The sequence below is a fragment of the Sorex fumeus genome, unplaced genomic scaffold, assembly GCF_029834395.1.
Source record: "Sorex fumeus unplaced genomic scaffold, SorFum_2.1 ptg000063l, whole genome shotgun sequence".
NCBI lineage: Eukaryota > Metazoa > Chordata > Mammalia > Eulipotyphla > Soricidae > Sorex > Sorex fumeus.
The window spans coordinates 72,671,288-72,685,316 of record NW_026606120.1 but is presented as its reverse complement, the minus strand read 5'-3'; the positions used below and the strand labels follow the sequence as shown (position 1 = coordinate 72,685,316).

The following is a 14,029-nucleotide window of genomic DNA, read 5'->3' as shown; positions in this document are numbered from 1 at the left end:
GTGTGCAGATGTGAGTGGGTGTGTGGCGGGCACACGCGGGGCTTGCTGTGTACCCCGGGGGTTGGGGGGCAGTGCTGAGTGCCTGCGTGGGTGGGACCGTGCCCCCAAAGGCACGTGCGCTGGGCATGGCCCAGCAGGGTGGGAGCTGATGCTGCCCTTGTGGGCTGTGGGCATCTGTGGTGGGCGGTGGGAGGGCATGTGTGGCCTCAGTTGGGCAGGACATTGGGAAACGCTGGGGCCGGGTGCTGAGGTGCGGGGCTGTGTGCAGGATGAGCTGGGCTTTGTGGTGCTGGGGGTCTGTGGGTGGCAGGCGGGGGCGGGGGCGGGGGCGGGGGGGGGTGGGCGTGGGCCGAGTCTGGGTTGGTGCCCGGTGCTGCTGGTGTGTGCCCTCGTGAGTGTGTGTGATCGCGGATTGCAGTGAAGGGTGTAGGGTGGGCCCATGTGAGCGGGCCGAGGGTGGCCCGCCCGCCCCTCGAGAACCGGAGGGCACAGAGTGGCCTCTGAGTGAGTGCGTCTGCGCCAGCCTGCGCCTGCGCGGTCACATCTGCAGGAAGTGTGCTCGGGCCAGCGAGGCACGGGATGTAGGAATAGGTGTCTCCGGGGAGCCCACCCGAACATGCCAGTCTGGCTGGGCCCGCTGGGTCACCCTCACAGGCTCGAAGGCAGGAATCCCGCCCGCCCAGCCCAGCCCAGCCCAGCGTGGCACCTTCCCCTCACCGGCCAGAGCCCTGAATGAAGCAAGCGCCAGTCCCCACCCCTGGTTTCCCTGATTGGGCAACACCAGGCTGGCACGGCCCCTGCACTCTCTCCTGGGTCTTGTCCTCCCCACCATACACCGCAGCGCAGGGCACTCACCAGCTGGAGGATGTCCTCATCCTTGGGCATGATGGACAGCTCCAGGGTGTCATCGCTGCAGAGAGAGACGGGGCAGCAGTCAGTTCCGGCACAGACCCACAAGGCCAGGGAGAATGGGGATCCCAGTCACCAATCCCCTTTCCCCCCATCCCCCAATGACCCGTCTCCTCCCCACAGGGCCTGGGGGGGGGTGTTGGGCTCAGGGAAGGGGGGCACTCACCTGTTCTGGATCAGAGCGATGACCTGGGAGTAAGTCTTCCCGATGACACGCTCCCCATTCACCTTTACCAGCCGGTCTCCTGCCGACACGGGGTCATGTGTGAGCAGGGCAGGGGTCGGAGCCTCACCCCGGAGCCCCTGCACTAAACGTAGGTGACAATGGAGGGGGCAGGAGTGTCCCAACACCTGGATCCGGCATCCCCAGGGAGAAAGAAGGTCCCTGGGACCACGTGCTTACCTGTGCGCAGCCCAGCCCGATGGGCCGGCCCATCTTCCTTCACATTCTTGACAAAGATGGTGTCCACGGGCTCCAAGCGGTGCCGGGGGGAGGGTCCTGGGGGGCAGGAGCCAGGTGAGCAAGGGCACCCCCACACATGGGGATTCACACTCAGGATGGCCACAATCACACAGACACAGACCCAAATGTCCACAGGATACCAGAGGCCCAGAACCCAATAGGAGGGCACCATATGGGCGGGAAATAAAAACTCTGGGACAAAACCTCCAGGAAGGGGCTGGAGCAATAGCACAAAACGGGGAGGGCATTTTGACTTGCGCGCAGCTGACCTGGGTTCAATTCCCAGCATCCCATGTGGTCCCTGAGCATGGCCAAGAGTAATTCCTGAGTGCAGAGCCAGGAGTAACCCCTGTGCATCGCTGGGTGTGACCCAAAAAGAAAGAAAGAAAAACCTCCAGGAAGGGACAAGTGGCAAACCTGGTACGCATGTGAGCACAGAGCATGAGAAGCCCTAGGGAGTCTCCCCCAGAGCTGCTGAGTAAAATAAAAGCCTGCAGGGAGGAGGCTGGAGAGACAGGACAGCCAGCAGGACGCTTGCCTTGCACGTAGCAACCCTAGAGTCAGTCTCTGGCGCCCCATATGGTCCCCTGAGCATCGCCAGTAGGGATTTCCTGAGCACAGAACCAGGAGTCAGCCCAAAGTATAGCTGGGTGCAGCTGCCCAATGAGGGGAAACTCTCTGGGGACTCATAGGGGCTCCTTAAACATCTGTCCCCCAGTGCTGGGCTGCATGAGAGACCAAAGGAACCTGGGGAACTCACAGTCCAGCAGGGCAGGTGGACATGTGCACACACCAACATGCCAACAAGGATGCACATGAATGTGCACACACGCATGCACACACACACACACACACACACACACACACACACACACCTTTCCAGGACTCTGGACCCCCAGCAGAAGCGTGAGCCCCTCAGAACGGGCAGCCCCACATCGGTGCCCCGGTATGTTACCCCCACAGGGAAGGGGGCCTGCACTAGGTCAGGGTGCTTCTCCCCACTTAGGCCACTGTGACAGCCACTTGAGAGGACAGTGTCCACTCAGGGCCACCAGGAAGGATTGGCCTGGAATCCCTGGGGAGCCTGGGTGCACACAAGGGGCTGTTTGGGTGACAGCCCAGTACTGCAGCAAGCCCCAACCCCCAGCCCAGGCTGAGGTACAGATCCAGGCAGCAGCCAGGTCTCAGCCCCCTGCAGGCGGCTGCACACTCAGAATGTAAGGGACAAGTGCAGGGGAGAGAAATGATAAAAAAAAAAGAGGGGGGCGACAGAGACGCCCAGGGTGGATGTACAATAGCAAAGATGGGTAGTGCAGGGGTGGGGGCAGGGAGAGGGGGAGACAAGTTGGCCCCATCCCCAACCATGGCCCCCTCCTTACCTCCTCCTCGGCCTCCATTCTCTTCCTCCTGCAGGAGACAGACAGTTGGGTGTGGCCCCCAGCGCACCTCCTGGGTGGCCCCTCCAAGGCGCCCCACCCCGCTGCCTCCCCTCTTATCTCCTTTCAAGGAGCACAGCAGCAGGAGGGGCCTAGATGGGGGGTGTCATGGGAACCTCAGCTGCCTGTGCCCTGAGCCCTCCCCCAGGGTGGCTGTTCCCCCCCACATCAACACCCGAAAGCCCCTGGTTCTGGGGGGAACCCGTGACCCCTTCCCTGGCAACTGGAGGGAGGGAGGAGGCCCCCAGCAGCCCGGGAGGCCCAGGGGCCTGGAGCCTGGGGACGCAGATAAGCAGCAGAGAGACAGACAGGAGCTATCTGGCTGGAGAAGGGCAGGGGAGGCCTGATTAGCATCCCTGGAGGGTGGAGGGGCAAGTCGAGGGGGGCTGGGAGGAGGCAGTATGGGGAGGAAATGGAGTTCACAGGGGCTTGGAGGCAGGAGTAGGGGCAAGATGTAAGAATGAGGGTCTGGAAGGCTGGAGGGAAACTGGGGACATTGACGGAAACAGGGTGGGGAAGGGTCTGGTATTGGAACATGATATGCCTGAAACTAAATAAATGAATCTCTTTGTAACTGTAATTCATGGTGATTAAAAAACTTTAAAAAGTAATAATGGAGGGCTGGAGAGATAGCACAGCGGGTAGGGCATTTGCCTTGCACGCTGCCGACCCGGGTTCGATTCCCAGCATCCCATATGCTCCCTGAGCACTGCCAGGAGTAACTCCTGAGTGCAGAGCCAGGAGTAACCCCTGAGCATTGCCAGGAGTGTCCCAAAAAGGCAAAAAAAAAAAAAAAGTAAGAATGGGACTGCACTGGTGAAGGGGCGGGTGTTTCATCATTGTATGACCAAGACTTAAACCCAAAAGCTTTGTAACTGTTCTCACGGTGATTCAATAAATAAATTTATAAAAAAGATGGGGCCGGAGCAATAGCACAGCAGGTAGGGCGTTTGCCTTGGACGTGGCCAACCTGGACTCAATCCCCGGCATCCCATATGGTCCTCCAAGCACTGCCAGGAGTAATTCCTGAGTGCAAAGCCAGGAGTAACCCCTGAGCATTGCTGGGTGTGACCCCCAAATTAAAAAATAAAAAATAAATAAATAAATTTATAAAAAAGAAAAAAAGTAAGGTGGAGTTCATGCCCAATTCAATCAGCCTAATCAATGCATCTACATAATAATAATAATAATAGTAATAATAATGTGACTGGAATAAGAGTGAAGCAAGTAGGATGCTTGCCTTCCACTTGGTCAGCCTGGTTTTGATCCCTGGGACCCCACATGGTCCCTGCAGCAGAACTGCAAGTGATGCCTAAGCGCAGAGCCAGGAGTCAGTCCTGAGCATAGCTGGGTGTGGCCAAACATTACAATAGTCCAGAAACAAAAAGGAAAGTAAGAGTGATCCTGCTCAGCTGTAGAAGTCAGGAGCGTCAGGGATGCCGGTCCTGGGGAGGCCTGGGCGGTCAGGTAGAGCAGAGCCCGGGACAGTGCGTGAGTGAGAGGGAATGTGCAAACCGAGCCAGGAGAGAAGATTCCGGCTTCGAGGCGCAGGGCTAAGAAATTGAACCTCCCTAGGACCGGGGAGAAAGTACAACGGGGCGATAGTACAACGGGTTTGCCTTGCATGCGGCCAACTGGGTTCGATCCCCAGCATTCCATATGGACCCCCGAGCACCACCAGGAGTAATTCCTGAGTGTAGATCCAGGAGTAATACCTGAGCATTGCTGGGTGTGACCCAAAAAGCTAAAGAAAAAAATAAATAAAATTGGGTTCTATTGAAAAAAAAAGAAAAGGTAAAGAAAAAAGAAACTGAATCCCTGGCCAGGTCATAGATCTAAGGGCTGAGTGCAGGCTTTCAGTTAGGAGACCCTGGGTCCATCCGTGGCATCACCCCAGGGTCCTTTGATCCAACCCCACCAGGAATGATCCCTGAGCATGGAGCCAGGAGTATCCGTGAGCACCACCAGGTATGGCCCAAAAACAAAGGTAAAAAAGGTAAAGGCCCTCCCATTGATCGTCGATTTGCTCGAGCGGGCCCAGTAACGTCTCCATTGGAGACTTTGTTGTTACTGTGTTTGGCATATCGAATACATCACGGGTAGCTTGCCAGGCTCTGCTGTGCGGGCGAGATACTCTCGGTAGCTTGCCGGGCTCTCCGAGAGGGGCGGAGGAATCGAACTCGGGTCGGCCATGTTGGCCGCTTGTAAGGCGAACGCCCTACCGCTGTGCTATCACTCCAGCCACCAAACAAAAACAAGAAAAAAGAAACTGAACTTGGAGATGCCCTGGGAGGCCTCTAGGATCACCCTGGAACACAGCAGGAAGGACAGTGGCCACAGGCAACCCGGGAAGGAGGGCCAGGAGAGGGTAGGAGACAGGAACATCCCGCCCTGTGGGCCAGCTCAGGCCCTTGGGAGTCTCTTGCCCTTTTTTCTGGATCAACCATTTGGTAGCTAAGCGAGGGGCCTGTCCAGGGCCAGGAGCAGGACCCAGCAGAGAGAACGGGCTGCCCTTGTGGCTGCTGCAGGGAGGAGCACCCAGTGGGCTCTGGGATGGGGGCAGGGGCCATCACCGACCACGGTTCTGGTGGGCGGGGGTCACTCTCCCACCCACGCTCCTGCCCCGCCACAGCAGCCCCTGAGAGAAGATGGCAGAGGCCAGGAAGGGGGATGTCAAGGGAACCCGAGGTCAGTGAGTGATGGGGCCATGCCCCTGGCCCCCGGCAGCGCCTCCCGTCCCCCTCTGGACCATGCCCGGAAACACAGCTGCAGCCACAAGGGCAGCTTCTTCGGGTGCCCGAATGCAGAGGGTGCTCGAGCTGCCTTATGGCACGGGCACAGGGACCTGAGCCTCTCCGTGCCCAACACAGAGAGGGACAGAGAAGCTGAAGGCTCCAACTCTCCCAGGAGCCCCCTGGGCAGCTGCTCCGGTCCACACCAGCCCCATGAGCAAGAACAGCTGTTAGCTGCTCAGACCCCTACGCGTGTCCCTGCATGTCTGTTTCTCTTTGGGGAGCCCCTGTGCCCCCAGCCCACACCCTGGTTCCTGGGCTCAGAGAACCCAACCCTAGTACTGCAGCCCCAGCGTGGCATCAGGGCCAGAACACAGGTCCCTGCAGCCCAGCCTGGGGCTCTCCCCACTCCCAGAGCACAGAGCACTGTCGTGGCCCAGGCACCCCAGAGGGCACCCAGAGCAAGGCAGCACAGACTCTCAAGAACTTTGGCTGTGGGCTGGAGCAATAGCACAGCGGGCAGAACATTTGCCTTGCACACGGCCGACCTGAGTTCGATTTCCAGCATCCCATTTGGTCCCCCGAGCACCACCAGGAGTAATTCCTGAGTGCAGAGCCAGGAGTAATCCCTGAGCATCGCCAGGTGTAACCCAAAAAGAAAAAAAAAACTGACTGAAGGGACGACAGACCCAGTTTGGGGTAGCCCGTGGGCAAGGTGTCCCAGGCACCCTGTCTCCAAAAATACGTCACTCACTTTCCCGAGGCCAAATCTGGGGGTGGGGGTGGCCGCCCCCTAACTCTCGGTCTCTTGCCTTGGAACGGCCCGAGCCTTCTCCTGAGGAGACGGAGCCTGGAGAACCTGGCGGGGCTGCTCCACCACCCCACAGTGCAAACGTTCCTCGAGGGCTGGGCCCCTTGTCCAAGGTCCCAGGAGGAAGACCGGAGAGTGGGGTTGCAGCCAGGGCTGCCCTACCTTCAGGCGGCAGTGCACGGCCGACTCGGGTGGGTACACGATGAAGTGGCGCAGGGTAAAGCCGAAGCCGTCCTCGGGGCTCTTGTGCAGCAGCAGCGTCCGTGGCCCCTGCCACGGGAGGGAGCGCCCGGGGGAGCACCCATCTCGTGGGCCCAGTGGCAGCTGCAGGAGAAAGCACAGAGGGCCGGGGTGGGGGTGGGTGAGTGGCCACGCAGCCGCCAGCTTCCCGACTGTCCTCACCTGCAGGGAAGGAAGGCGCTGGAGCGTCTCCACGTTCACACAGGCCCTACTATGGGCCGGGCACTGGGCCACAGCAGGCTTGCCAGGACCAACTCTGTCAGGTGCCACAGGCTCACGGACATGGTCACGCGGCCCGCCCGACCGCCCACACTCCATCCAGCACGCATGCATGAGTCCATGGATTGCCCAGCATCAGTCTCTTTTTTGTTATTTTTTTTAAATTGTAATTTCTTTTTATTTTTGGGTCACACCCAGCATTGCACAGGGGTTACTCCTGGCTCTGTACTCAGAAATTATTCCTGGCGGTGCTCGGGGGACCAAATGGGATGCCGGGAGTCAAACCCAGGTTGGCCACGTGCAAGGCAAACGCCCTACCTGCTGTGCTATCGCTCCAGCCCCTGTTATTTATTTATTTTTGGTGGTGGTGGCACTCCCATGGGCTGCCGTCCCTGCCCAGGGTCGTATGCACAGCACACACAGACAGACAGACTGACACGCAGGCACAGCCGGGCCACCCAGGACCACGGGGGAGCATGCAGGCCAACAGACAACTGAAGGGACTCTCTGAGGCAGAGGGCTGGTTCACGGGAAGACGAGGGAAGCCAGGCAGGGTGAGGGACTCCACCGCCTTCTGGACTATTCCAGATTCCCGGAGATGATCGGGCAGGAGGTGACAAAGAGCTGCTTCTGGGGAGAGAAGAGGATGGGCAGTGCCCAAGAGGGGCTCCTTTGGGGGTTCCTGTTCAGTTACAGAGGAGGAAAGTGGGCGGGCGGGGGGGCCAGAGAGGTGCGTGCAGGGAGGCTGGGCAGAGGGCCAGGGGCAGGCTGTCATCAGGCGGCCCCTTCCAGCCCCAACATCACATCTGGCCTCTCTGGTGCCCCCAGTCCAAACCATTCGGGGACAAGAAGCACCTCCATCCTGACCTTCTCAGCCCGCAGGAAGCAGGGGAACCCTGCCAGGTCTGAGGTGAGGGAGTGATGCCACATCACACTTAGTTCTTTCTCCCCAGCTCCGCGCTGGAGCGTGTCCACGTGTGCCTCTCCTGCTACTAAGAAGGGGGTCTGGTCAGGAGGACAGGACAGAGCGCATACTAGCCGAGCCCCTTGTGGGGGGCCACACCTCCAACTCAAGCCACAGAAGTGTTTTGAGAGGGTGTTGAGCCACACCCAGGGGTGCTCAGGATTTCTCCTGGCTCTGTGCTCCGGAGCTACTGGCAGGCCTCTGGGGACCATATATCAGGGGACCATATGCAGTGCCGGGGGGCGTCACACAGAAGCTGGAGCTTGCAAAGTGCCTTAACCGCTGTACTATTTCTCTGACTCTCAGAAGAATGTTTTAAAGGGAACAGCGGCAGTGGGCTGGCTTGCTCCCCCTGGTCCCAGAGGACACTGTCAGGTGGGACATCAGGACACTGAGGCAGTCTGCAGATAAGGAAGGCTGTTGTAATCACAACCATCTGGAGAGTACCCGGAGGCAGCAGGGAGCTCTCTGTCCAAAGAGGGGGTCAAGCAAAACCTGCGCGGCCCCCAGTCTGGGAGGTCCAGTGATGGCCCTGGGCTCCTTCCCCCTGGGCTGTGCCCTGGACTTTCCCTCCGAGCTCCAGCCTGGTGGGGTTCCAAGATATCCCCAGGAGAAAGTTCTCTGGAAATTCTGGGATCTAAAATCCCCTGGATTTCCTTTCACTGCTGGCCCAGCGAGGAACTGATCAGGGAGAGGAGAGAGAGGGCCAGAGGGACCCCCCTGTCCCCCCCCTCCAGGCCCTCCATTACCTCCCCCACCCCCCACCCCACAAGCTCCCAGCTGAGGCACCATTGTTTGCTGGTGTCCTGGATTAGGTTTAAGCCACCAGCTGCCCCAGTGATGAGAAGTGACTGGGACAGGTCCCCGCACGCCCCCCGTCCCTCCCCCCTTAGACATCCTGCCTGGAGCTGCCAGCTGCCTGGAGGGGGGTGCTACTCCGGGTGGGGGGGGGACGCTGTCTGTGATTCAAGGCACCAGCAGGCCTCCTCAGGCCCAGCCCACCGCGAGGCCCCACTGTCCCTCCCTTATCTCTGCTCTCCCTCCTTCCCTGTCTCCTTCCTTCCCTTCCACCAGGCTCTTGGGAGTGTCCCTGTGGAATGCCCCTGTCACAGCTGTGGTGGCCCTACCCCCACCCCCCCCCACACACACACATACAACCCCACCTAGGGCCAGATCTGGGTCTCCCCTGTGCAAAGTTCCTGCTTGGGTTCAAACCCAATCCTGCGTGTGCTGCTTTGCCTCTCCTTCTCTGACCTAGGACCAGGGAAGGTGGAGAAGGAGGAGGAGGGGGAGGAGGAGGAGGAGGAGCGCCTGGGCAGTGGGGCCCAGCTCTGGCCCTCCACGGGGACAGGGGCCACAGATGCCCCCATTCCCCAAGCTCCCGCCCTCAGTGGGGGAGAGACAGAGCCTGACCTGAGCACGAGAGAAGAGGGGAGGGGAACAGAGGACCGTGGAGGAATTAGAAGTGGACGTACACATGGGGGGTTGGCAAAGCCCATCCTGGAACCCGGGAGTCAGCTTCCCCACGCCCCCCTCCCCCAGCAGAAGGTCACCGCGGGGAGCACAACGTTCTGGCTGGGCACGGTGCCCACTGTGACTCACGCCCTGCCAGCCGGGTCGATCCCGGACATCGGGCTTCTGTCCCCACCCCCTCTGAGCTCTCCTGACATCGCTGGGGTGGGGGAGAGGGGGGCATGCGGGTGCCTACCCCTCCTTTAGCAGGTCCGCTCCAGCCCAGATGCTGCCCCTGGCACCTCCAAACGTCACGAACCCCTCGTCGCTCCCAGAGCGCGCCGAGCGCCCGCGCCCAGACGGCGGTGTCCAGCAGCACCCCGACAGTGCCCGTGCGGCGGGCACCGCGTCCGCGGACCGCTCGGGTGGTCCCGGCGCCCCCACCCTGAGGCCAGGCGGGCCCCGCACCCCGGCAGCGCGCGCGCTCACCCTGGCCCGGCGGGGTCCCGGCGCGCGTCGGTCGCGGCGATGGTCGAGGTGGCTCCGGCAGGGCAGCCAGAGACAGCGCGGCTCCGGGGCGCTGCAGTCCACGCCGACGGCGCGCTCCCAGCGCCAGCCCTCGGGCCCCGCGGCCGCCGGGGGTCCCCGGGCGCGGCCACCGCCCCGGCCCAGGCGTGCCCAGGGCTCCGCTTCCGGAGCGGGGCGCGCCGCGAGGGGCACCGCGGCCACTCCTCGGCGCCCGACGGGCGGCGTCCTGGACGCCCCCTGAGACGGCGGGGCCCCTGGGGTCCCCGATCGTCCCCCGGAGCCGCGGGCCGGGGGCCCAGAGGCCCCGAGGGGACGGCTGGCCCGCGCGGACGGCGGCAGGACGGCTGGTGGGGCTCCGCGCCGCGGGCGCCTCCCGGCTGAAGGCGCCCGAGCCGGGACTAGCCGGAGAGCCGGGCCGGGCAGACGCCTCCCCCTCCGGGGCGGCCCCTCTGCGGGGCCGGTCCTACACACCCACACAGCGCCCCCGCAGCCCCACCGCACATCCTGCGCAGGGCACACGTGCGCACCTCTCCTCCCCGCCCCAGCAAACAGCCCCAGTGCCCTGGTCCCAGATGCTCCTTCAAGGCAGCTCGCTAATCCCTGCACACACCTAACGCACCCCTTTCCCGAGGGACCCTCACACGCGCCCCTCTGTCCACGCACCACACACACATCACACGTGTGGGGACGCCAGTCCCCTGTGCCCAGACACTTGGGACACCCACCCGTGCATACAGGGTCTCTCCCTACGGACACATCTGCAGGCAAAGGCGTGCCCTAACGGTACAGCAGCCCTCCCCCACCAGTCACCCAACTACCCACCCATTCCCCCAGGCTGCCCACAAGCCCTGGAGGCAGAGAGCTGATGGGTACATGATATGTTCCCTGCCGGATCCTTTAGACTGCACACATGTGCACACACACAAGAGCCGCATGTGCGTGCACACACATGCTCGCATCCACACGCCTGCATTCCGCTCACTCTCCTTCCACTCCACACCAGTGTCACACTAGATCCTGCCTGGGGCTGCAGGATTCCCCAGTACTACCCTCTTCCCCAGGACCCCCACCCAACCCTTACCACACAGAACCCAGGAACCCACACTGGGCCCAGGAACACCGCCCAGGCTTGCCAGCACAGGCAGACCACGGGCTCCGCAGGCGGGAGTCAGTGGGACCGGAAGCCTGTGTTGATGGCAGCTCCTGGCCTCCTCCCCTTCCTGGCTTACTCTGTCCGGAGCCCCTTCCCGGGTGGGGCCAGGAGAGGTCTGGTGTGAGATGTCCTCCTCCTTCCTGCCTTCTGACTGCTCACTCACATGGGGGTGGGGGGTTGGGGGAGTGCCACTCAGTGTGGAGCAGGGGCCACTGTGCTGGCCCAATTTTCAGAGAAGGAAATTGAGGCCCCCTAGTCCTGACTCCAACTTTGGGGTTTTGCCTTTGCTTGCTGACTTCTAGGGGAAGGGGAGCTTGGGTGGTGCTCAAGGCTTCCTCTTGACTACACTCAGAAATCGCTTCTGGCGATGCTGGAGGACGACATGGGATGCTGAAGATCAAACCCAGGTCCGCTTCATGCAAGGCAAGTGCCAGCCTTCATGCCATCTCTCTGGCCCTGGGTATCCCCTGGTGCTCAGGTGCTACTTCCGCCTCAGTGCTCACAGGGACCATTCAGTGTCAGGGATCAAACCCAGGCTCCAGAAGGTGAAGCCCGTGCTTCAGCCTGTTGAGTTATCTCTCCGCCCGGCCCCTGACTTCTATCTTATGTCCCAGCCAGACATGGGGAGGGAGGGCGGCTGGGGTGGTGGGGAACAGCCCGCCCTGCCCTGCACCCATATCTAGATGTCCCTGTGGAGCAATATAGAAGGACAAAGGGGGCAGAAGAGCCCCTTCCTGTCCTCAGCACGGGTGTCAAGCTAGAGATGGGGAGGGAGTGGATGCACCCCACCCCAGCAAAACTCAAGAACTGAGGGGCTGAGCAGGAGCGAGGGAGGGAGAAGGAAGGGAGGGGGGGTGAGGGGAGTTGGGCAGGGAGTGGTTTTTGTTCTCCAGTTTCCTGTTTGCCGCTGAACCAGGCCCCCTGAGCAGGAGCTGGACCCCCACCCTGCCCGGGCCCCCACCCCGGCGGAAGTCGGACGGGAAGAGCTAGGCAGCCGCCAGCGCTGAGTCAGGAGGTCGGGCAGAGCAAGGGAAAGAACCTCAGTGGGGCAGGAAGCGCGGTAACTCCATCAGCACCCACCCGCACGGGATCCTGGCGCCCCGACCCCTCCAGACCCCTCCAGCCATATCTGCCCTGTGTCCCCCCTCACCCTCCCCAACAGCCAGGCCGGAAGTGCTACCAGGATGCCCAGAGGCATGTCAATGCCTGCCGGAGGAGGAGAGGAGGAGAGCCCGGCTCAGTCCAGCAGCTCCCCATCTCCCAGTAGCCGCCTGGCCGTTTAGTCTGACCCGCTCGCTGTCCATTTTCCCTGTTCCGGGGAAATGGAGTGACCCGCTCTCCTCCTCCCTGTCCAGCGCACTGCTGTCTACCCTGGTCATGAGCTCCACTTGGCTCTGCTCAGGGTTCTGGGGCTATGGGTGGGAGGTGCTGCGTGGGGGTGTTCCTGGGTCCCGGGTCACATGGGCTGTCCTTTTGGCCTCAAAGTGGCAGGGTAGGCCCGGAGCTCCCCACCTGGGTCCATACCAGCTCCCGTTCATGCACAGTATGCACTCAGGGCTGTCACGGTCTGAGCGACCGGGATCTTCCAAGCCTGGGGAGCCTCCCCCCCCCCCCCATTTCCTCTGGGAAAGGAATGTGGGGTGGGCCCCTGGGCAGTGGGGGAGGGGGCAAGAGCTGGGAAATACCAGGCGTAGCTGAGATTCTATTCCAGGCCTTCCTGCCCAGCGAGCCTCCCTGCACCCTCCCGCTTCCTCCCCCCAAATCAGGAATTACCCCGCTGAGCAGGCCCTCCCATCCTCTGTTTGACCAGCTTGCAAAATCCATTCAGCCTGATCTTGCCTGGGTAGGTCCATGGCACAGGGCTGGGGGCCTGCACTGCGCACCCCCCCACCCCTCCACCCCCAGGAGGGTCTTCCCCCGGAGGAGCGCCACATCCTTTCCTTTGGAAGACACTTTCACTTGACCTCGTTTAACCCTTACCACACGAAACTGAATCTCCAGGAACTGGCTTTTTGTTTTGTTTTGGGGCCACACTGCCTAAGCGCTTGGGGCCTATTCCTGGTGTTCCTGGTGGGGTTTGGGGGGCCCTATGGAGGGCTGGGGATCGAACCTGGGTTCAAGAAAGTACCCTACTGGCTGCGCTGTCTCTCTGGCCCCTTCAGAGACTGTCCCATGACCATATGTCAGAGGTGGAAGAAGTGGAGGTTCAAAGAGGGGCCGCGGTGGTCTCAGGGCTTAGCCCACCGGCTGACACCCCGAGATCCAATCTCTTTGCGCAAACCTCTCACTGTTCCCATTGGCAAGCCCTTCTCTGCTGGGAGAACAGAACAAGAGCAGGTGTTACCCCTGGGGAGGGGGCACTTAGAGTTCTAGTAGAGTCCCCAACTCCTAAAACTGTTAGGGGGTCCTAAGTCCAAGACTCTGGCCAAGCCTTCGCCCTCCCTAATAGGGAGGGCCTTCCCTGCTCCAGGATCACCTAGTCAGGGACTCTGCACCCCTTTTCTCAAGAAGCTGAATCTGAGGGGGGGGGTCGAGGGTCTCCCCTGTTCAAGGGACCCTTGGAAAAGCGGGGTGATGTGGTCTGGCAAGGCGGAAGGCGATGGGGGCCAGGCTGACCAGCAGGAACGGAGGAAGAGGAGGAGAAGCATCCTGGGGCCCGGGGTCAGGGGTGTGAGAAGGAGGGAAACCGATAAGGCAGCAGGGTGTGAGGTCCAGGAAGTGCCCAAGAGGGACGGGGTCAGCTGGGTCAGCTGGGCTTCGTTTCCTTCCTCTGCCCAACTTCACACCTCCTGTCAGAGCCTAAGCTTCAAACCAGAAGTGACAAACAATGCCTGCCCCTGGGGACTCCTCTGGCCTGGCCCCAGGCTCCCACTGGTTCCGTGCCCCATCACACACCCCCAGACTCAGACCCCCAGTCACCCTCCAACCTCAGCCACCACCATTGGAGCCCATCCCCGTGCCAGACCCATCCATCCCAGGCATATGGGCAATGTGACACCCGGGCATGGCCACCCTGCCCAGCCTGGGCCTCTGACCCCTGGCCCAGTCCACCCCGGCAAGGCCGGCCACCCCCTCAGTGCTCCTCCACCCAGTGCCCCACGCACAGGCACAACCTGGTTCCC

General features: G+C 61.6%; 1 protein-coding gene across 5 annotated transcripts in view; it reads right to left on the bottom strand.

The window, feature by feature from the left end:
• Positions 1-14,029, bottom strand: part of ARHGAP23 (Rho GTPase activating protein 23) — a 75,764-nt gene that overhangs the window by 33,897 nt on the left and 27,838 nt on the right. For 4 of the 5 annotated variants that reach the window (XM_056126790.1, XM_056126789.1, XM_056126793.1 and 1 more), the window contains exons 2-6: positions 6,514-6,675; positions 2,752-2,779; positions 1,313-1,408; positions 1,076-1,154; positions 856-910 (exon numbers count right to left, since the gene is read on the bottom strand). In XM_056126790.1, the coding sequence (XP_055982765.1) occupies positions 856-910; positions 1,076-1,154; positions 1,313-1,408; positions 2,752-2,779; positions 6,514-6,675 (420 nt within the window). Of the gene's footprint in view, positions 1-855; positions 911-1,075; positions 1,155-1,312; positions 1,409-2,751; positions 2,780-6,513; positions 6,676-9,715; positions 10,165-14,029 lie in introns of those variants that run through there. The other variant, XM_056126791.1, reaches the window with a different exon arrangement.